General features: G+C 37.4%; 1 protein-coding gene across 7 annotated transcripts in view; it reads right to left on the reverse strand.

Moving 5' to 3' along the window:
• Positions 1-10,541, reverse strand: part of MME (membrane metalloendopeptidase) — a 95,714-nt gene extending 85,173 nt beyond the window's left edge. Inside the window, exons 1-3 of one of the 7 annotated variants that reach the window (XM_019627710.1) lie at positions 10,433-10,541; positions 5,800-5,962; positions 5,043-5,078 (exon numbers count right to left, since the gene is read on the reverse strand). In XM_019627710.1, coding sequence (XP_019483255.1) covers positions 5,043-5,078; positions 5,800-5,959 — 196 coding nt within the window. In that variant the 5' untranslated portion in view covers positions 5,960-5,962; positions 10,433-10,541. Of the gene's footprint in view, positions 1-5,042; positions 5,079-5,799; positions 5,963-6,191; positions 6,291-6,329; positions 6,354-9,727; positions 9,849-9,879; positions 10,083-10,189; positions 10,347-10,432 lie in introns of those variants that run through there. The other 6 variants (XM_019627729.1, XM_019627747.1, XM_019627719.1 and 3 more) reach the window with 6 other exon arrangements.
• Between the last annotated feature and the right edge of the window lie 8,835 nt (positions 10,542-19,376).

Genomic DNA, 19,376 nt, shown 5'->3' on the forward strand with positions numbered 1-19,376 from the left:
GGGGAAAGAACAAATAAAACAGAAACAGTCCCATAGATACTGAGAACAAACTGATGGTTACTAGATGGGAGGAATTGGAGGGCTGGGTAAGAAAGATGAAGGGATTAAGAAATACAAATTGATAGTTACAGGACAGTCACAGGGATGTAAAGTATGGTATGTGGTATATACTAAGTAGTATTATAAAAATTATGTATAGTGTCAGATGGGTAGTAGACTTAAAGGGGGGATCACTTCATAAATTATATAAATGTCTACTCACTACACTACACACATGAAGCTAATATAAATTAATTTGAATGTCAAATATAATTTAAAAAATAGTCATGGGGATGTGTGGTGCAGCATGGGGAATATAATCAATAATGTTGTAATAACTATGTACAGTGTTGGGTGTGCAATAGACTTGTTGGGGTTATCACTTTGTGGGTTACGTAAATGTCTGATTACTATGTTGTTTTGTACACCTGAAACTAGTAAAAAATATATATATTTCAACTCTTGGAGAGTCATCTTATATCTTTTAGCTCCAAATTCTAGCAGGAGGGGATGCAATCTGCTCTCACATACTGTATGTACAGGCACAGGGTATTAAAAGGTAGACAGATTCCTAGCTCCTTTGAGGCAACATGGAGATATGGTCCTGAATACTGGCTCTGGAGCCAGGCTGCCTCCTGTGCAGGGATCCCAACCCAAGTTTTTTCATCTGTGAAAAGACTGTAGAATGGTACCTACCTCACAGAGTCATTATTAGGATCAAATATGTTAATACATGCTAACTGCTTACAACAGTGCCAGACTCAGAAACAGTCAAAAAAAGTGTTAGCTATATCTATTCTATTTCATTACCTTCTGTTTTTATTTTATTATATTCTATTATTAGTCTCCTGCATTCTATTATTATCCCCTTTTATTAATCCATTTAACATTCCTTCCCTATACCTGTATATTACACAGCTCAATTTAGTAATAAAACAGCAGTTTGGCAGGACACAGTGTGTGTGTGTGTGTGTGTGTGTGTGTGTGTGTGTGTGTGTTTCTTAACTCTTCAGAGATAGTCTTAAAATAAAGGAATTATGGGAGGCGTATTATTAGTTCTCTATTGCCACTGTAACAAATGACCATAAACTTAGTGGCGTAAAACAACACAGATTTATTACCTTATAATTCTGGAGGTCAGAAGTCTAAAAAGGGCCGACAGGGCTGTGTTCCTTCTGGATACTCTAGGGGACAACCATTCCTTTCCCTTTCTAGCTTCTACGGGCCACACACATTCCTTGGCTGTGGTCACATTGCTGCAACCTCTGCTTCCTTTGCTTCTGTTTTCACATCTCTTTCTGTGATTCTGACCCTCCTATTCTCTTCCCCTTATAATACATATGTGACTAAGTAACACCACCCAGCTAATTCAGGATAATCTCCACATGTGAAGATCCTTAATGTAATCACATCTACAAAGTGCCTTTTGCCATGGAAGGTAACACATTCACAGAATCCCATGGGGTGGGACATGGACATCTTTGGGGAGGCATTATTCTGACCACGACAAGCAGAAAAACAGTAGATGATCTCTTGAGATCATTTAAGCCAGTGGTACCCAATTGGAAGTGATTATGCTGCCCCAAGGGACATTTGACAATATCTGGAGACATTTTTAGATGTGACAACTGGGAGGCACGTTGCTACTAGGAATCTATGGCTAGCAGCTAGTGATACTGCTCAACATCTTATAATACACAAGACAGTTGCCTGCCCCCAACAAAGAATTATCCAGCCCAAAATGTCAACAGTGATGAAGCTGACAACCCCTGATGGGAAGCATAAGATTCCTTGAAATCTTCTTAGTAAGATTACAATGCAATAGAAGCTGGTTCCAGGATTTAGATTTACATAGAGAAGTTTGACAAATCACATGCCAGCTCTATAACTCCACGTTTTTGACAATCTTAGATAGTAAATAAGAGATGAATAATATTACTTCTACTTTAATAGTAGGATTTTGAACACTGCCTTAACTTGTTATTTGTTAAGTAGTGTTTTAAGTCTTGTGTAATCTTTCATACTGCTGCATATCACATATAGACACATTAATTTAAAGTGTTTATTATAAATATTTTATTCATATTATAAATATTTAAATTCATAGATGCTCAGGTTTAAGTACTTAATAGGTTTCTGCAATATTTTATTTTTGCCTTGGTATGGCCTGATTTCTATCCCTTGACTTTTCAGGATAAAAGAGAACAGTGCATTTACTGTGATTTTCCCTTCCACCAGGAGAAAGAATTAAGTTAGAACCACCTTGCACTTAAAGTAAGGACCTTGGGTCTCAATACTTAATTTCTTAAATTCTCAAGAACTTCTGTGCTCAGGTTTGAATTCTCCCATTCCTTTAAATTAAGTTATAGAATTGCTAGTAGGAGACCTTATATGTTCTTCAATCTCTTTTTTTCCACCTTGCTTTTCCTCTCCATCCACTCCACTCTCTCCCTTTCTTTACTGCATTTTTCTGTCTAAGATTTCCCCTAGAGTTTTCTTAATTTGCAGCAATTTCTAAAAGCAATAGTTGTATTTTCCGTGGCAGAAAAGATTTCTTAACCAGCAGAGAACTATGTGTGTGTGCATGGGTGTGAAGACTGTATCCATAAGGGTGAGTTTCAATTTCATTTTTTCACCCAGGAAGAATAAGAACTATGAGTATGAAAGTATTCTAACAGATTGTGAACCAACCCAGCAGAATGAAGAAAAACACAAAGCTATTCAGCAATCATGTTTACCACTGAAGCTATTTCTATTGTATACACTTCTCTGCCAAGAGACAGTCCAGGGAGGTGTTTTACATTTGGTATGATTTCTAAGCTACAATTAGAGGATACAGGTTAAATACATTTTAATGAGTTGAGATTTGCTAAACAGTATTAAAAAGCCAAAGCCATACTCCTAAACATTAAGTCACATCTAAGATTCAAGATTCCAAATATCACATTGCTTGTTAGGGTGGGTACCACTAGAGGAACCTGCCCAGATTTTTATGCCTACCTACCTAGTCAAAGGATCCAGTTTCTTCAAAAACAAAATGCAAGAAAACAAGAAGAGAAAAAAGGGGTAAGAGGGAGAAGAGACTGTGTGAAACAGAACCTATAGATGAAGAGACTTAAACACGTCAAGTGTATTAAGAACTGAGAAACTTGGAGAGAGAAGTCATTATGTAAGTGGAGGATAGGTATGCGCATATAGTAAGGCAGCTGGTAGACAGGACGGAAGAGGAGGATTTGGGGATAGAGCAAATGGTAACTTTGACAACTTGCTCTGGTACAGGGGCCCTGGACATCTCCCAGCCAACGTACCTGTACAACTATTTCCCTGGGTAACAGAAAAACTTCTGTTGTTTCTGGGAAAGCCCAAAGATGGGGAAGTGCCTGTTATTATGTTGCTGATATCCCAATCAGATCTTTCTCAAGCTACCTACATCATGTCTCAGGAGTACGGTTGGTGCACTGAAGATCCAATGGGAAAATCATCATCATCATCAAAAAGCAATATAGAAAAGCAAAGGGCACATATTTGGGTTATCAGATTATAACCTAAAATCCCAAGATTTTTTGCCATCGTTATTTTGCAAAGGTCTGAATAACAAAAACATAGTTAAAATATCCAACAGAAAATGGTTAAAAAAAATCACTAGGGACAAGTTATTTCTTGGAAGGAAGTTTAGAATCTCTTGTCAAAGGGATTAATACTGTGTTCATATCCAGGGTGCTGTGCCCAGCTACACTTTTCTTCCTCTCAAAATGCTCTTCTGTTTTCACCACACACTAATGGATGTGACTTCTGTAGCTCCATACACTTCTCTGTTCCCTTCTCTGACTTTTCTTTTTCTTCTTCTCTAATTTTTGATGTCCTCCTAAGTTCAGGCATTACACCTCTTCTTTCCTCCTTTTGGGAACTCAGATTCTCCCAAGGCTTCAACTGTCATCTCTGGGTTGATAGATCCTAAATCTACCACGTGAGAGAGTCTCCAACACCCCATCTCTACCTTCCTGCTGTCTATCCCCACGGGGACGTCAACCCAGCTTAGACTCAACATGTCCAAATCCATATTAATCACATCCTTCCCTAAGACAAACTTACCTCCTAACTTCTCTACTTCTGTACACACTGCCACCATTCTCCTGAATCCTTTAGGTTTTATTTAAAAGTTGGCATGGTTTTCAAATTATTCACATCCTTCATTTAGTGAGTCATTTCTATCGCGCCATCCAATTCTCCCTTCATGCTGCCCCGCAGCTGTCTCATCCCACCACAGGCTGACCTCCTCAGCTCACACCTGAGTTAAAACCCCTACCTGCCACTCTCCCTGCCTTATCACCCCTCATTCAATCTACCCAGCCGAGCATTCCTAGAATCATCATTCAACTTTTGCCTTGCTGAGTGATCTCGTCAGGAAAATAACCATTTCTCTGTTATTACAACATCAAGGCTAAACATGGATTTTCAAAGCTCTCAGTAATGTGACCCAATCTATCAAGGTTACATTTTCACTGCTTCTCCACAATATGATTTATTCCTGTTGTTCTTTCTCCTTGTTTGGAATTCCCTCTTCCGTACTGCCACTTCCAAATCCTAGCCCTACTTCAAGGCCCCTCCCAAATCTCAGTTTCTCCATGTAGCTTAAGTGACTACCTGTTACTCCTTTTTTATCCCTCTAATGAGTCTAATGGTATGCATGGAGAAATTTCATACTGAATGCTAGGATGCTCACTGTTTCATACATGCTGATTTTCTCTCCAATTCCATTAAGCTAGCGACAGAGTTCTCTATCACCCTACCATACACTCCAGGGCTGAACACAGTGATTTCCTTTTTAGACTAAACAAGTTAATTAATCTATTTAAATACATTTTTATTTTCCTTCACTATAAAATAAGTGATCTATAATAAATACAAGCATAAAGAAAGCAAATTTGGAGATATATCTACTAGCATTTGCTTTTTAAATGTTATACATTAATTATAAAAGTATTTAAAAGCCATCTTCTTACCTGATTTTATGCAGTCTGGTGACTTGCAAATACCATCTAGAAAAAGGAGGGTATATGCATAAATATTTGCAATACAAGTTTTCTAATTTCTCCCTATCTTAAAAACTGCCAATTAAATAATCAATTCCTTGAAGCAAAAAAACTAAACCTGAATATCATATATCATTGTCAGTAGTTAGTTAGACAAAAAATATGGAGGAATAAAATAGGCAAACCCTAAATTTAAAATTTTTATTATGAAGAAAAATGTATTTATTACATTCTCTACCCACTCAGCCGTAGGTCTTTTAAATTATCAGTTGTTTTAGTCTGGTAATCATGTTTTTTGCCATTAAAGAACCAATCTTTTCTAATCCTTATTGTGAAAAACTTCTAAGACTCAAATTAGACCTCTTAAATTCCTATGAAGCCCTTTAGAATTTCAATGACACAACAAAAGCTCTCTAATTGAAGTTGGTCATAAAATTGTGTATACTTCAATCAAATAGAATTGTACATTAGAATCCTCAAAAACTAAGTATGAGTGCACTAAATATACTAGGCAATTAATAACTTGGCTCAAACATAAAAGACATTGTACTTTAGTGAAAGTTAATTGTTTTGACATATTGATGTCACATTTTATAAATGAATCTTTATAGCTCCATCTTTAATTGTCTTTCTCCTTAACACATTTGTTTGGTAGATGGGAAAAGCATAAGATGAAGATTTTACTCTCTTGTGCATTTCTGTGAGCACAGGGGTGGGAGGAACTCACCATCATAGGTTGCATAGAGTGCGATCATCGTGACAGCAATGATGGTGAGGAGAACAACGAGGACAGAAAGACTGATCTCCAATGGGGTCCATCGTTGTTTCTTCTTTGGCTTTGGAGTGTTGCTATCGGTTATATCCATCTGACTTTCTGATCTGCCCATCACCTAAAATTTGCAAAAAAAAATTTTTTTTAATTTTTTTAAACTACCAATAAATTAATAAAGAGAAGAGGAAATATATATACAATTTTCCAAATGCTTAATGTGGCTGAATAAAAGGAAAAGGTTGATTCATTTTAAATAAGAAATAAAAATTTTTTGTTGAAAGTCAAAATCTTGATTCTGACAGTGAAGAATATAGAACCAGATGAATGTGACAGGTCCCGGTTACAACCTTTTGTCTTTGTTTTGATATATCACAGAAGATCCAAGCAAAATTAGACAAGGAGACTCAGCTAAATATGTATGATTCCTTCAGCAGTTCACAAGCAAATAATTGCTGTACCATCATTAAGGAACGTTTTAAACTCACCCTTTTGAACTTCGGACAATGTCAAAGGTGAATTTTATATCTTGTTCCAGTAGCTTCCTTTAGGAGTTAGGCAATCAATGACTAACACTTTGAGGCTTTGACTAAGCAATAATTTGAAATAGGAATACAGACAAAAACAAAACACAATAAACACTTGTGATAGTTTAGTCTGAAAAACGACTTTTGATTTTACAGTTCAAAATTATGACTAGAGCCGATATGGGTATCTATTAACTGGTTAGATAACATTCTGAAAAAGGTTACTCACTGGAGAAAAGTCAGTGGTTTACCTCCTGGGATGAACAATATTAACTATAATCTCTTTTTGCAACTCAGTAAGATAAAAATATGTAATTTAAAAAATTCTACCTTGTAGGTCAGGGTAACAATGGTTAAGATATTTAACTTGTATTTAAATTACTATTAATACTTATACTAATAATAGTTGACATTTATTGAATACTTCCCATGTGTCAGTCACAGTTCTTTGTGTTTTACATGTACTAATTCATTTAATCATTGTAAGGTGGATATTAACATTCCAATTCCATATCTTAGAAAACAGGCACAGAGAAGTCAGGTAATTTGCCCAAGGCTACACAACTAGTAAATGTTCTTTCTAAAAAATACATTTGGTCACTGTTTGAAATAAAATTGTATCATCATATAATAAGAGCCACTTTAGATTGTACTGCATAAGCTTAGGAGGAAAATTTAGAGGCTATAAGCCTAAATATCAGATTTCATTATGTTTCTTTTAGAGGCCTGTTGATTCTCTATGGGCCATCCACCTAAGCCCAGACAACTTCAATTTTTCTGCAGGACTGTAGAAAAGAGCATTGTAAGCTAACAGGTTAGCTTTTTACAGCTTAATACAAATTAAGCGTATAATTTAGTTCCAAATTAAGCATATAATTTAGTTCCTAGGTGAAGTGATTGCTCAGAAATACTCTTACAGTTAAAGGTCTTTGATGAATACACGCAATTCCCATGGGGTGTGTTTTGTGGAAACTGAGGCACAGGATAAAGTAGAAACAGAGTCTACATTTGAAGTGTGGCCTGGGAGATCCAACAGATAATTAGGGATTTAATCTCCCCAGTGAGTTATTAATAAGTGAACCACAACTGGACGTTAAAGTTCTGGATACAAAATCTTAAGCATGCCGTCCCCTTGATTACATGAGGCTATAACCAAGGACAGACTATCAAATAAAAATATTTTATTAGACCATGAAAACCATGTCTGCTCAATAAACGTGGAATGTAATGTACCTGAATGTTAAAATGTCTTCCTTAATGGTTATGTAACTCATGTTGGCTTAGTCTCACAGCCCCTGGGGGTATGATATGGAATTGCATTGATTGCAGTCCTTGTAATTTTAATAGGGGTGGTGGTTGGGGAAAGAAAAGATGGGAATAAATTTAACACTTGGACATCATACAGAGTCAAACAATAAAAAGAGTAATTTTCCTAGTTCCCCCAGAAGAAGTCAAGACTGACCTAAAGAACATCTGAATATTAATCACATTTGCACAAATATTTCCCTTTCTTGAGTAGTTATTCCCCCTGCTCTAATAATATTTCAGAAGACAATCTAAAGAAACATTGTCCTGGTATAAATATGACCCGCTTCTCTTTTTAGTTCTTTCTTACAAACAACAATCAGTTTCTCCAGTAAAACTGAGGGCCAGGAACCAGGGCAGCCCCGGGGTTAAATTAAAGGTGCTCTTTAGAACATCAGGCATTTGCAGGAAAACATCTGGGCTATTAATGGCTCTGCACCTAAGGCTGCAGAAATTGTTGTAGGGACATGAAGGCAGTGACTGAAGCTGTTTAGTCCTTTTACCTGCGTCAAACGAATATCGTCTTTGAATCACCTGCAAATTCTCCATCTGCCCTTCTCCTAAACCTTCTGCAAATGTTCTAAGTCATTTGCTCTTAAGTAGCACTTTTCAACAGTACTGAGTAAAAGCAGAAACGATGCAAATTGAACCTCCCAAATTAACTTTGTTATTCATTTTCAGTTAATTCCAATGGATTCAGTATTTTCTTTTAAGAAAATAGAGGTCAGAATCTTGAACCTCAGGATGAAACATATCACCAGCCTCCCAGATACCTGAATATCCAACTCAACCACACCCAACCCCATTTGAGAGAGGGCTTGGAAATAAAAGCAATTACACACACAAAAAGAAGATAGGTAGAGATAGAAAGATAGATACATATGAGTAGATATAGATTGATACTCGTAGTCCCATAATAAACAGGATATGCCAAAACATACCTATATCCTTAACATATTTCGGCTTAACTGGAGATACGTTAGAAAGCTTAGACCAAAAAGTAGACACTTCCAAGAAGGAGAAAACAGAGAATTAGGAGATCTAGCCCCAAAAAGAACCCTGCAAGCTTGACAACATCACTGAAAGAAAACATGATTATTTTGCTGAAGTAGAAGCTCAATTTCAAAGCAATACAAAGCAGCAGTGCTTGGACCAGTTGAGTATACACATCACTTTATCACATAGTCAAATCAAAGAACTTAGAGAATAACTAAGGTTTGTTAAAGGAAAGCCTATAAACCTAAGCAATGTTCATCTTCACAGCACAAAACTACATTAACATTTCGGCAAGTACCTGAGGGTACGCCATGCAATTATAGTTTGTATTATGGAAACTGAGGCACAGGAAACAGGAGAAACAGGTTTCATGTTCAGACTATAGCTGCAGAAGCTGAGAAGGCAGGTACTCAAGAGAAATCATCTCTTTGTTTTCCCCGGACATTAATTTGTAGGTGTTTTCTTGGCCGGAATTTGGAGTTCTGGGCACAGAGTTCCAATCACATTACTCCTACATGCTGTATAGCTGTGCAACAACAAGTCACAGCATTGAACCCGAGCAACTATCGGACAATTGTTTTAAAGTGCTGGAAGCCAGCAACAATGCAACAAAAGTGGAGAAGCTACACGCCTTCATAGCCGATTTTTCCGATTAGGAGTTCCCAAACACTGACACTGTAAGCCAGGTACTATTTTTCAGTTTAATAAAATTACCATTTGCATCATACTTGGGGGAGGAACAGACTTTACCAAGTGGCTTAAAGAAGAGCGTTAGGTTGCAATTACCCTTATTTTCACATGCTACAAATAGATTGAGACCGATTAAGTAAGGAAACTTTCATCTACAAAAGAACCCCCACCACCACCACCACTCCTGCCAACCAACCCTTGTGTGGTTTAAGTACGCTAACCGCATAAATTATATAACAGGAAACTAAGATTCTAAGCAAGATGAAGAGGTGGGATAATGAAAAGATCTTCAGGTTAGGAAAAGTAAAAATAGAAAAGTGAGTTACAAATGAAGAGAAAATCCGACAGAATTCAAAATGAAAACAAACCTTGCTTTAAAAAAAAAACCACCCCAAAAAACCCCATCAGCGCCTGTACAACGGAATGGCAAATTTCAAGCCCCCAAATCAGCCCCGCTGCAATTAGGTAGCGCTGATCTTGGCAACCAAACAGAACCCAGGCAGGAGCTATGGAAATGAACCTGAAGAGTCGACCTGACGGCACTTCAGAGCCCTCCTCCAGGTCGCCCTCTCGACCCCTTTCCCTCACTCTTCAGGTCCCAGCTGCGGCTCCGTCTCCGGGCACGCCTCCCTCGCCCACGGCCACGGGGTCCCGGGCGCTCGGATCGCGCTGGACCTGATCCTCTGACCCTGCTCGGCGCGCCCGCGGGGCAAACGCTCCCCCCGGCCGGCTCTGCCCTCCCCGCTCCGGTCCCACCGCCCCCGGCTCTCGCGCCCTTCGGACCCTTCTCCCCCGGCTCCCCGGCGCCCGTTCGCTCTCTCGGGACTCACCAGTGGGATTCGGGAGAAGTTGGAGGCTGCTGAGCAGACACATCCCCACCAATGAGCGCGCGGGGCCAAGAGCCCCGCCGAGCGCGGGTCGGTCCGTGTGTCCGCCCAGGCGCGCCCGGAGCGGCGCCGGCTCCAGGCTGCGGGCAGCAGCGCCGAGCCGAGGCCAGACTCCGGAAAGGTTACGGGCCCTCCTCGGCCCGGGCACCCCGGGCATCCCTCGGACCCGCACCCGGAGAGACTCACCGTGGCCTCTCAGCAGATCCCGCGCCTGGAGTTGGGCGGCTGCTCCCGCCTGCGCTCGGTCAAGCTTCGCCACTTGCTCATCTCCGCGCCCCGCGCGTCTCGGCGCTCTCACCCCCCCTATTTTCCCCACCCCCCACCGCCTCGCCGCTGCAGGACCAGCGAGAGGAGCAGTTCTCTGGATGACCTGAAGGTTTCCGCTAGGTCTCCCTGACCTTGTCACATCTTGCGTGGGGGCCGGGTGTGCATGTGTGTGAGAAAGCCCCTATCCCCCGTGCCCCACCTCAGCCTTCCCAAAAGGGTTTTGCCAAACATTCTTGGAATTGCTTAGCTTCGGAGCTTTCAAGAAAACAATACACTGCCTGTAGGAGATTCTGTAGTGCTGGTGAAGGTTCTATTTCTCTCCCTCTTGGACCGTCTCCCTTTTTCTCACATGCTTTTTTCGCTCTCTTTCTTGCTCCCTTTCACTCTCTTCATCCAAGCATCCTTCCTTTCTCCTTTTTAAAAATTTTCTCTCCCTCCTGCTTTTTGTTTTTTCTTTCTTTTCTTCGCTTTCCTCTCTCTTTCTCTCTCCTTCTCTCTGTCTTCTCTCTCTCTTTCTGCTTCTCTCCTTCCTTTCTTTCCCCCTTCTCTCTTTGCCTTCCCTCTCTTCTTTCTTCCCTTTCTTTCTTTTTCTTGGTCAGACTAGTATGATGTGGAGAGCTACACGCTGTGCTGAAACTCTCCACTCCCACCGCCTGACTCTAGCAGCGGTTCTCAACCTGTGGGTCGTGACCCCTGGGGGGGGGGTGTCGACCGACCCTTTCACAGGGGTCGCCTAAGACCATCGGAAAACAAAAAGATATTTACATTATGATTCATAACAGTAGCAAAATTACAGTTATAGAGTAGCAACGAGAATAATTTTATGGTTTGGGGGGTCACCACACCATGAGGAACTGTATTAAGGGGTTGCGGCATTAGGAAGGTTGAGAACCACTGCTAGGGAATCGTGTAATGAGTGTACCTGAGGCTTTTGGGATGGGGAGTGAGACAGAGAAAAATAAGCTGAGGTGTATCTGTCTTATCTACTAAAATTAGCTGTAATGTGTCTGGACCCTTGCTGTTTTAATGCAACCAAGCAGCACATCATTTTCATGTAAGACCTGTGATTCCTTCTCAAGGGGGGTTAAAAAAAACCAAAACTTTTTGCATAAGGGCTATTCCTTTCTAAAAGCTGCCTTAAGCAACTATAAGTGTCAAGGAGCTCAGAAGAGTTGAACCTCCCCTAATTTTTTTTTTGCTTCTCTAATCTTTAGTTTAATTATTCAGTGCCAAGTATATAAGTAGCTTTATCATTGATCCTTTTTCTCCTTTGAATCACATATCATTGCCAACATACACGCGCACGCGCGCGCACACACGTGCCTTGGGGAATTTATACTGAAATACAGGTGGGTTTTCCTGAACTTTCAATTATCTGCTTTTAACATCAAAACGACTCACTGCTTGAGAGAAGAGACCCTTTGCACTGATAAGTTTTACATCCTTTTTATGGTAGAGAAAGCTGAAAGTAAGGAGGAAAAGTGGTACTTGCTAATGAAATAGTAAATGGAATGCAATAGGGAGACATTAAAAGAAGTTAAAACAATCATTAGGTTAATACAGAGAAATCCAATGAGTAGACTTCAGAAGCACTCTCACTATAGCTCTATGCTTGACTCTTTCATGGTGTGTGTTGCAGACACCACTTAATCTTCACAGCAACCCGAAAATATGAGTATAATTACCCCACAAATGAGCATAAGGTGCTTGGCTAAGTTAAAACCGCTGGGAAATGCCTCAACTGGAATTTGAACCCAGTTCATTTTGACTCAAATGCCAAGTTACTCTTATCCTCATTTTACAGAAGGGATTGAAGCATAGAACGGTGGTTTACTAAAATACTTTCAGTGAGAAATCTGGATCTTCTAACACTTCAGTGCTTAATTTTTATTACCCTTCAGCTTAATTACCAAAATGTTATTTCAACCTTACATAATCAACAATGAATTATAATGAACTAGAAACACCTTTTCTTTTTCTTTCTCTTAGCCAGTCCTCAGTTTCGTCATAAGGAGCCAGATGCATTAAAAATATAATACATTTCCTGTGATTAACATAATAATGAACGTTGGTGGTGGGGGAATGCCTTGACCAGAATAATCCCCGAATTTGCATATCAACAGGAAATGCAATAAACTCATAGGCTTGGTCTTAACATTTCAATTTCAACTTTTCAAACAAGCTTTTGTTTTCCAACATGCAGAAAAATTTTAAACAGAAAAAGGTCCTTTGGAAGGTAATAATATATCTTTGCAGCTCAGGAATACCAATGAAAACTAAGTTGGTTTGATTTGTTTATAGTGCCTCTAAACTTAAAGCTGAAAATTGAAAAATGTATTTAATTTTTTTTTAATTAGAGATTTGTCAATGAAAACTTTTCGGACTATTCAGTTATGAGTACTGTCAACCCCTGAGTAGAAAAATTCATTTGCTGTGACCCCTAAGAAGGAATTTATCTGCTGAGATAAATTTCCCATGGTCAACCGAGGGCCAAAATTCTATGAATAATAAAAGTCTAGCAGTCATTTGCCGACAGGGGCTCCTCAAGTACTCTGTACACCAGGAGGAACCTCAGATTGAACTCTCGGTTTCCCACACTATGCTTGTTTATGCAGCCTAAGGCAACCACTGCAGGGAAGCCCGAGTTTCCTCTTTTGACCAATTGACTGAGACTAGCTCTGTCCAATCAGAAAGAACTACACAAATTATATCCTTATTTGCATCAATACAGAGCAATTAGAATTGCACAATTTAGACCTATCAGAACTGTATAATTTGGAAAACTCATTTACATGAAATGGACTAAAAGGGGAACTGTAGGCAGGAAAATTATAAAAGATAACTTCTCCTTTCTCTTGGCGGAACGTCAATTTAGGTTACTACCTGAATCTGCGTTTCGCAGGCTGTAACTCTTTTTGCTCAAATAAATGCTTTTATTCCTTATTACATTCTAAAATTAATTTTGGTTTACAGTTTTATCTTGTAGCAAGAGGAGAAAAGAAACCGATAGTAAGTCAATTCAAAGATTCACTCTTGGTAGGGGTATTTCACAACGAAAAAAAATGGATGTAAAATATATAGCAAAAGAAAATGCATAAAGTTATTTTTAAAGTCTGATTTTCAGCTGGTCTTAATCTCATTAAAGTTTACCAGAAATTTAAGAATTTTTATCAAGAATGCTAAATCTCTTTCCAGAAGAAGGTTTTCAAGTTTAAGAAGATTTTTTTTTTTTTAAGATCAAATAAAGAGTTCCTAGTAAGGAAACTCAGAAAGCTGAGGTTTACAGACATTGTTCAAGGTCATGCAGTTTTTTGAGTTATAGGATGGAGGAGAAAATAGTCCTCTTGGCTGTCTTGTATGAGTTATTAAGAGTGGAATGCACTGGTGCTGGCAAGATGCAGAGTAGATCCTTAAAAGCTGCCTTTGTATGCAACATTTACAAATGCTTGATAAAGTTTTTTTTTTTTTTTACTGGGTTGCAATTTTATTTTCTTTCTTTATTATTATTATTATTATTATTATTATTAGTTTCAGCTGCCATTGAATAATATTGATAAAGTATTTTTAAAAGGCCCTTTAAATGCATCACTGAGCCAGCCAGAAAGTGAAGGAAAACCTCAGAAGCCCTAAACATGGCGAGCCAGGAATCCAGACAGGTATGTGAGTGCTGAAGATGGTACTGCCCTTGGGCATCTACCTATCTCAGGAGGTGTCACCAAACCTAGGTGACCTAGAACTTCAATTTTCAAAGGACTTGTAAATGCCAGGGGCTTCATACAAAGCCTAGTACCGAACAAGGTGAAAAGTCAGATCAGCGATTCCTACATAAAGCAGACCCACTGAAAAGAAACATGTGCAGTGAAAAGGTAAACTAGAAAAATGGAAAGAACAAAACTCAAACCCCATTCCCACTCCCTCCATACCACCCTCCCCCTCCTCCCCGGCCATCCCCCCAAACATAAAGATATGTTCTTTCTCTGCCTTGACTCAGACAGGTAAATTTACACCAAAAAGCTTCTGGTGAAAATTCATGGTCAAGCCAGACTTTAGATGATTTGTTCTAGGATATAGAATTTATACTAATTGTGTGGTTTGAAAATTTCCAAGGCAAAAATTTATAGTAAAGTGGTCCCAGCTGGATTATGCCAAACAAAAATTGAGAGAATTATTACCACCTAACTTTCACTGAAAGAACTTCTTGAGAATGAATTTATGAAACAAAATGATACTAGATAGAAGACCTAATACACAAGAAGGAATGATAAAGCAAAGAATACAGTAACAATGTAGGTAAATCTAAGCAAACATTGACTATGAAAATATATGGGGCTAAAAAATACTGGACAGTGGTGTGTAATTTGAGATAGTATTATTTAGAGTTAAAACACTCTAAAGTGCTTACTTCTGTTTGGGAAGGGGTTCAAAATAGGCCTTCCCAAGATGTGCCACTTTGGTGTTATTTTGAGATGAAGGCAATTGAGACTATAGACTCATGGAAAATATTTACCTCTTTCTTAGATAATTTATACTTGGGGCCTTGCCCATAAGAGTTATTACCAGAGATAACTTTTTATGACCTTTATCTAGGGGAGGGCAAACATCTAATTACTGAACATCTGCTCTTCTTATCCTGCCAATGACCTTCCTCCCCCTCCGAAGCCCCAAGGCGACTTGCTTCATCCTTAACTCAGGATGTCACGCATACCTGTGGAGGAGAGACTGTTCTATGATGTGACTACTGCCAGACCTTTGAACTAGATAGAGAATGCGTCACATAAATCCCCTTTGAGACTGCCTGACCCACCTTTCCTCTATGTCCCATGGAGTGTTGACTCCTGGAACAGGCAGTTGCCCTGCCCAAAGCAAGCATTTTCCCTTATCTGAGACAGGTCAGTTCCAGTACCCATATCCATTCTGCCTGGTTCTATGTAATTCTTTAGCAGCTGCAGCTCAGTGACACACCTCATTATGTGTCCCCTCCCCAATAAACTTGTAATAAAATAAATTTGTAATGTCCCCCCGCCCCACCCCAATACACTAGTAAAAACCCCAGATATAATGCTGGAGTTTTCAGCCTCTTTCTTTTTCTCTCAGCCCTAGGAAATTTTATAAGCAATACCTCATTTTCCCTTCCTGTCTCTGAACCTCTCATGTAGATGGGGTTTCTGACTCTGTCATGTATGTGGGGTTCCCTTACATATGTATGCCATTAAATTTGGTTATTTTCTCTTATTAATCTGTCTCATGTTGATATTATTATTAGACCAGTTGGAAGAACGTAGGAAGGTAGAGAAAATTTTTTTTAAGCCCCAACATTGGAAAAGAAGATAATTATATTATATTAATTTTAGACTTTATACATGTAAAAGTTACTAGTGTAATGACTAAAAAAACAAAAACAAACAAACGAAAAATAGAAATGGAGTACATAAGGTCAAATACTGCAGAGAGAAAAATATTACAATTATATAAAAGGCAATCTAAAGGAAGATAAGGAAAAAGAAAAAAAATTAAATATTAGAAAATAACATACAAAAAGTACAGAATAAGATGGTAGAAATAAATCCAAATATATTAATCACAATAAATATAATTGCACCTAACTCTTCAATTAGAAGACAAAGATTTGTAATACAATAAATAAACAAAATCCAGCTATCTTCTGTTTGAGAGACATCCCTAAAACATAAGACTATAAAATAGTTGAAAGCAAAATGATGGAAAAAGATATATCAGATCAATATTAACCAAAAGAGAGCTGATGTAGCAATATTGTAGTCAGATAAAAGACAAATTTTACCAGAAAGGAGAATAATCAGTTCAGCAGGATGATTTAAATTTAAAACTTATGAATTGTTTATCTAGAATTTTCTATTTAGTACTTTCAGACCACAGTTGATTGCAGGTAACTGAAACCATGGAAAGCCAAACCTCAGATAATAAGATCTTTAAAATTACTCAGTTGAGTTTTGTTTTAGCAAATAACATGTGAATCAAAGATGAAATCATAATGAAAGTTAAAAACTTATAATTGAATGACAATGAAAATATTCCACATCCATATCAACTGAAGTACCTAGAGAGCAAGTTTTAGCCTTCAATGCTTTTACTTTAGAAGAAAGAAGCTCAAATTTAAAAAAGGTGAAACATTTAACTTAAGAAGTTAGAAAAAGGAAAACAGAATAAATCCTAAGAAAGTAAAAGGAAGGTGATAATTACCTTAAAATAATAACTTCATAAAAAATACATAATAAGGAAGATCAACAAACCCAAAGTTGGATCTTTGAAAAGACAAATAAAATTGGCAAGACTAATTAAGATGGGTAACTGGGAGGTTGAAATCAAACATTACAAGGCATGAACAAAAGAAGAAACTACAGATAAAGCAGAAATGAAAAGATAATGTTATGGGCTGCTAGATCCAATATATTTTTTTAAGTGAGATGAAATGGGCAGGTTTGTAGGAAAATAAAAATCACTCAAACTGTTTCAAGAGGAAATAGAAAACCTAAATAATCCTATAATCATTAAATAAATTTAACTAACAATTATGAATCTTCCCATAAAGAAAAACAGTCCTAGATATTTTTTAGGCAAATTCTACCTTAAATCAAATGAATGGGCAATTCTATTATTACACACACTTTCCTAAAGAATAGAATAAGGAGGAATATTTCCTAATTCATTTTATGAAATTAATATAAACTTGACACTAATAACAGGAGTGTACCTGAAGGGAAAATTAAGATCAAACTCACTCATAAGTTGAAGCAAAAAATGCTGAAAACAAAATACTAGCAAACTGAATGTAGGCAATGTATAAAAATGGCTCAAAAAGCTAGAAATGCAAGTTCGATTCAACATTAAGTATTGTATTTAGAGAGCCTAGGCTATGCAGTTAGAAAAGAAACAAAAAAAGAAAGAAATAGAGAGGAGAGGAAGGAAAGTGAAGAAAAAGAGAGAAGAGAAAAGAAAAAAGAAGGAAAGAACTAAGCAAATAATGGCAAAACTCTCATTTTTTTTAAAATAAGGTGATCATTAGTAAGAGATGTGTAAGTTACTGAAAGTTACTGAAGACCAGGTAACTTGAAGGACAAATCAGGTATCTAGAGTTGAATATTCAATGCGAGTATAATAAAAACATCAGTTCTCCTTAATCTATATATTAAAATAAATTTCAGTCAAATAAATGTTCAATAGATTTTTTTAAAACAAATATGATAAACTGATTATAAAATGCTAATGGAAATACAGAGGGAAAAATATAGCCAGGATAATCCTGAAAAAGAACAAGGTAGAAGAGATTTAACCTACTAGATAACAAGACTTACAAAGTAATTTTCATGGTAATTTACTAATTCATAATATTTTTTGATTCAAAGAAAGTAGATCAATGGAATATAATAAGGATACAAAAAGGAGATTCATGCATAAAAGAAAACTTGATATATGTAGATTTGACATATAGATAGATAAAGGACTTAAAATTTTTTAAATAGTGATATGAACTGCAGATGGAAAAAATATTTCATTTCTACACCATACAAAAAAATGAGTTCTACATGAACTAAGGATTTAAATGTGATAAGAGAAACTTTTTTACAGTGTTAAAAGTATATAGAAAGAAAGTCAGAAGTATATAGAAAAGAAAGCTTTATGACTTTGCAATAAGGAATGATTTCAAAGCCCCAAAAGTTCAAAACATAAGAAGACTGATAAATTTAATTTCCAATTAAATTGTATTTCTGTTTGCCAAAAAACTTTGAAAAGAAAAAGACAAGCAATGCACTAGGGAAAGACATCTCCAACACATAAAAGTGGAAAATTATTAGCATATATAAAGAACAGCAAATAAAAGCCAAACAATTCCCCCAAAATGCAAAAGACATAAACAGGCATTAAAATGAAGACTAAATAGTAATGACCATAACATATATAAGTTATACAATCTCATTAATTAATAGGTGAGTGGCAATTTAAACTCTAAGATAAAACCAAGTTTTACTCACCTGACTTCTTATACACCACTGGTAGGGTGTTAATTTATACAATCTGCCAGGAGTAAAAAAAATGTCCTCGTAGAGGGCAAAAGAGATTATTGGCTAGCTTTTCAATGGAATTTGGGCCTTGGCTAGCACAAAGGAAGGAAAACTAGCTCTGTAAAAGGCCACATAGTTAATATTTTTGTCCACACATGTTTCTGTTCAATATATACGTTAATTTTTTTTACAACCACTTAAAAAATGTAAAAAACAACAACAAAAAAATCTTAGCTTGAGGGCTCTGCAATAGCAGCTACTGATTGCTACTGGATTTGGCTGTAGTTTACACATCCCCAGCTAGGGATTATCTGATTCTATCGGGATGCACACCTTGGGTAGACTTTCTATTAACCAAGCTGTTTTAAACTCTAAAAAGATAGAACTTTTTCTGGAAGTGATGCTATTGATTTTCATTGAAAAGATAATCTCAGACATTACATTTTATTGGCCTAGGCCAATACAAGTTTTGGCAGGCCAACTGCAGTTTAGCCAACAGTTTTGGAAAACATTGTCTAGAAAAACTGAAGAAGCACATGATTTCCAATCCGGCAATTCTACCTTTAGATACATATGCTAGAAAAAAAGCCTATATGTGTGCACCTGGAGTTATGTGCAAGACTTCATAGCAGCATTGTCTATGCTAATAATTTTAAAACTAGAAACAACATTAAAGTTTATTGAGAAAAGAGTGGATGAAATATTGTAATACATTTATAAAATGGGATGCTAGAATACTGCACAGAATGCAAAATGACGAACTACAGCTAAACAAACCAATATGGGTCACTCAAAAAGAGTGTTGGGTGAAAAAGCAAGCAAAT

Source organism: Hipposideros armiger, unplaced genomic scaffold (assembly GCF_001890085.2).
Source record: "Hipposideros armiger isolate ML-2016 unplaced genomic scaffold, ASM189008v1 scaffold_16, whole genome shotgun sequence".
In the NCBI taxonomy this organism is placed as follows: Eukaryota; Metazoa; Chordata; class Mammalia; order Chiroptera; family Hipposideridae; genus Hipposideros; species Hipposideros armiger.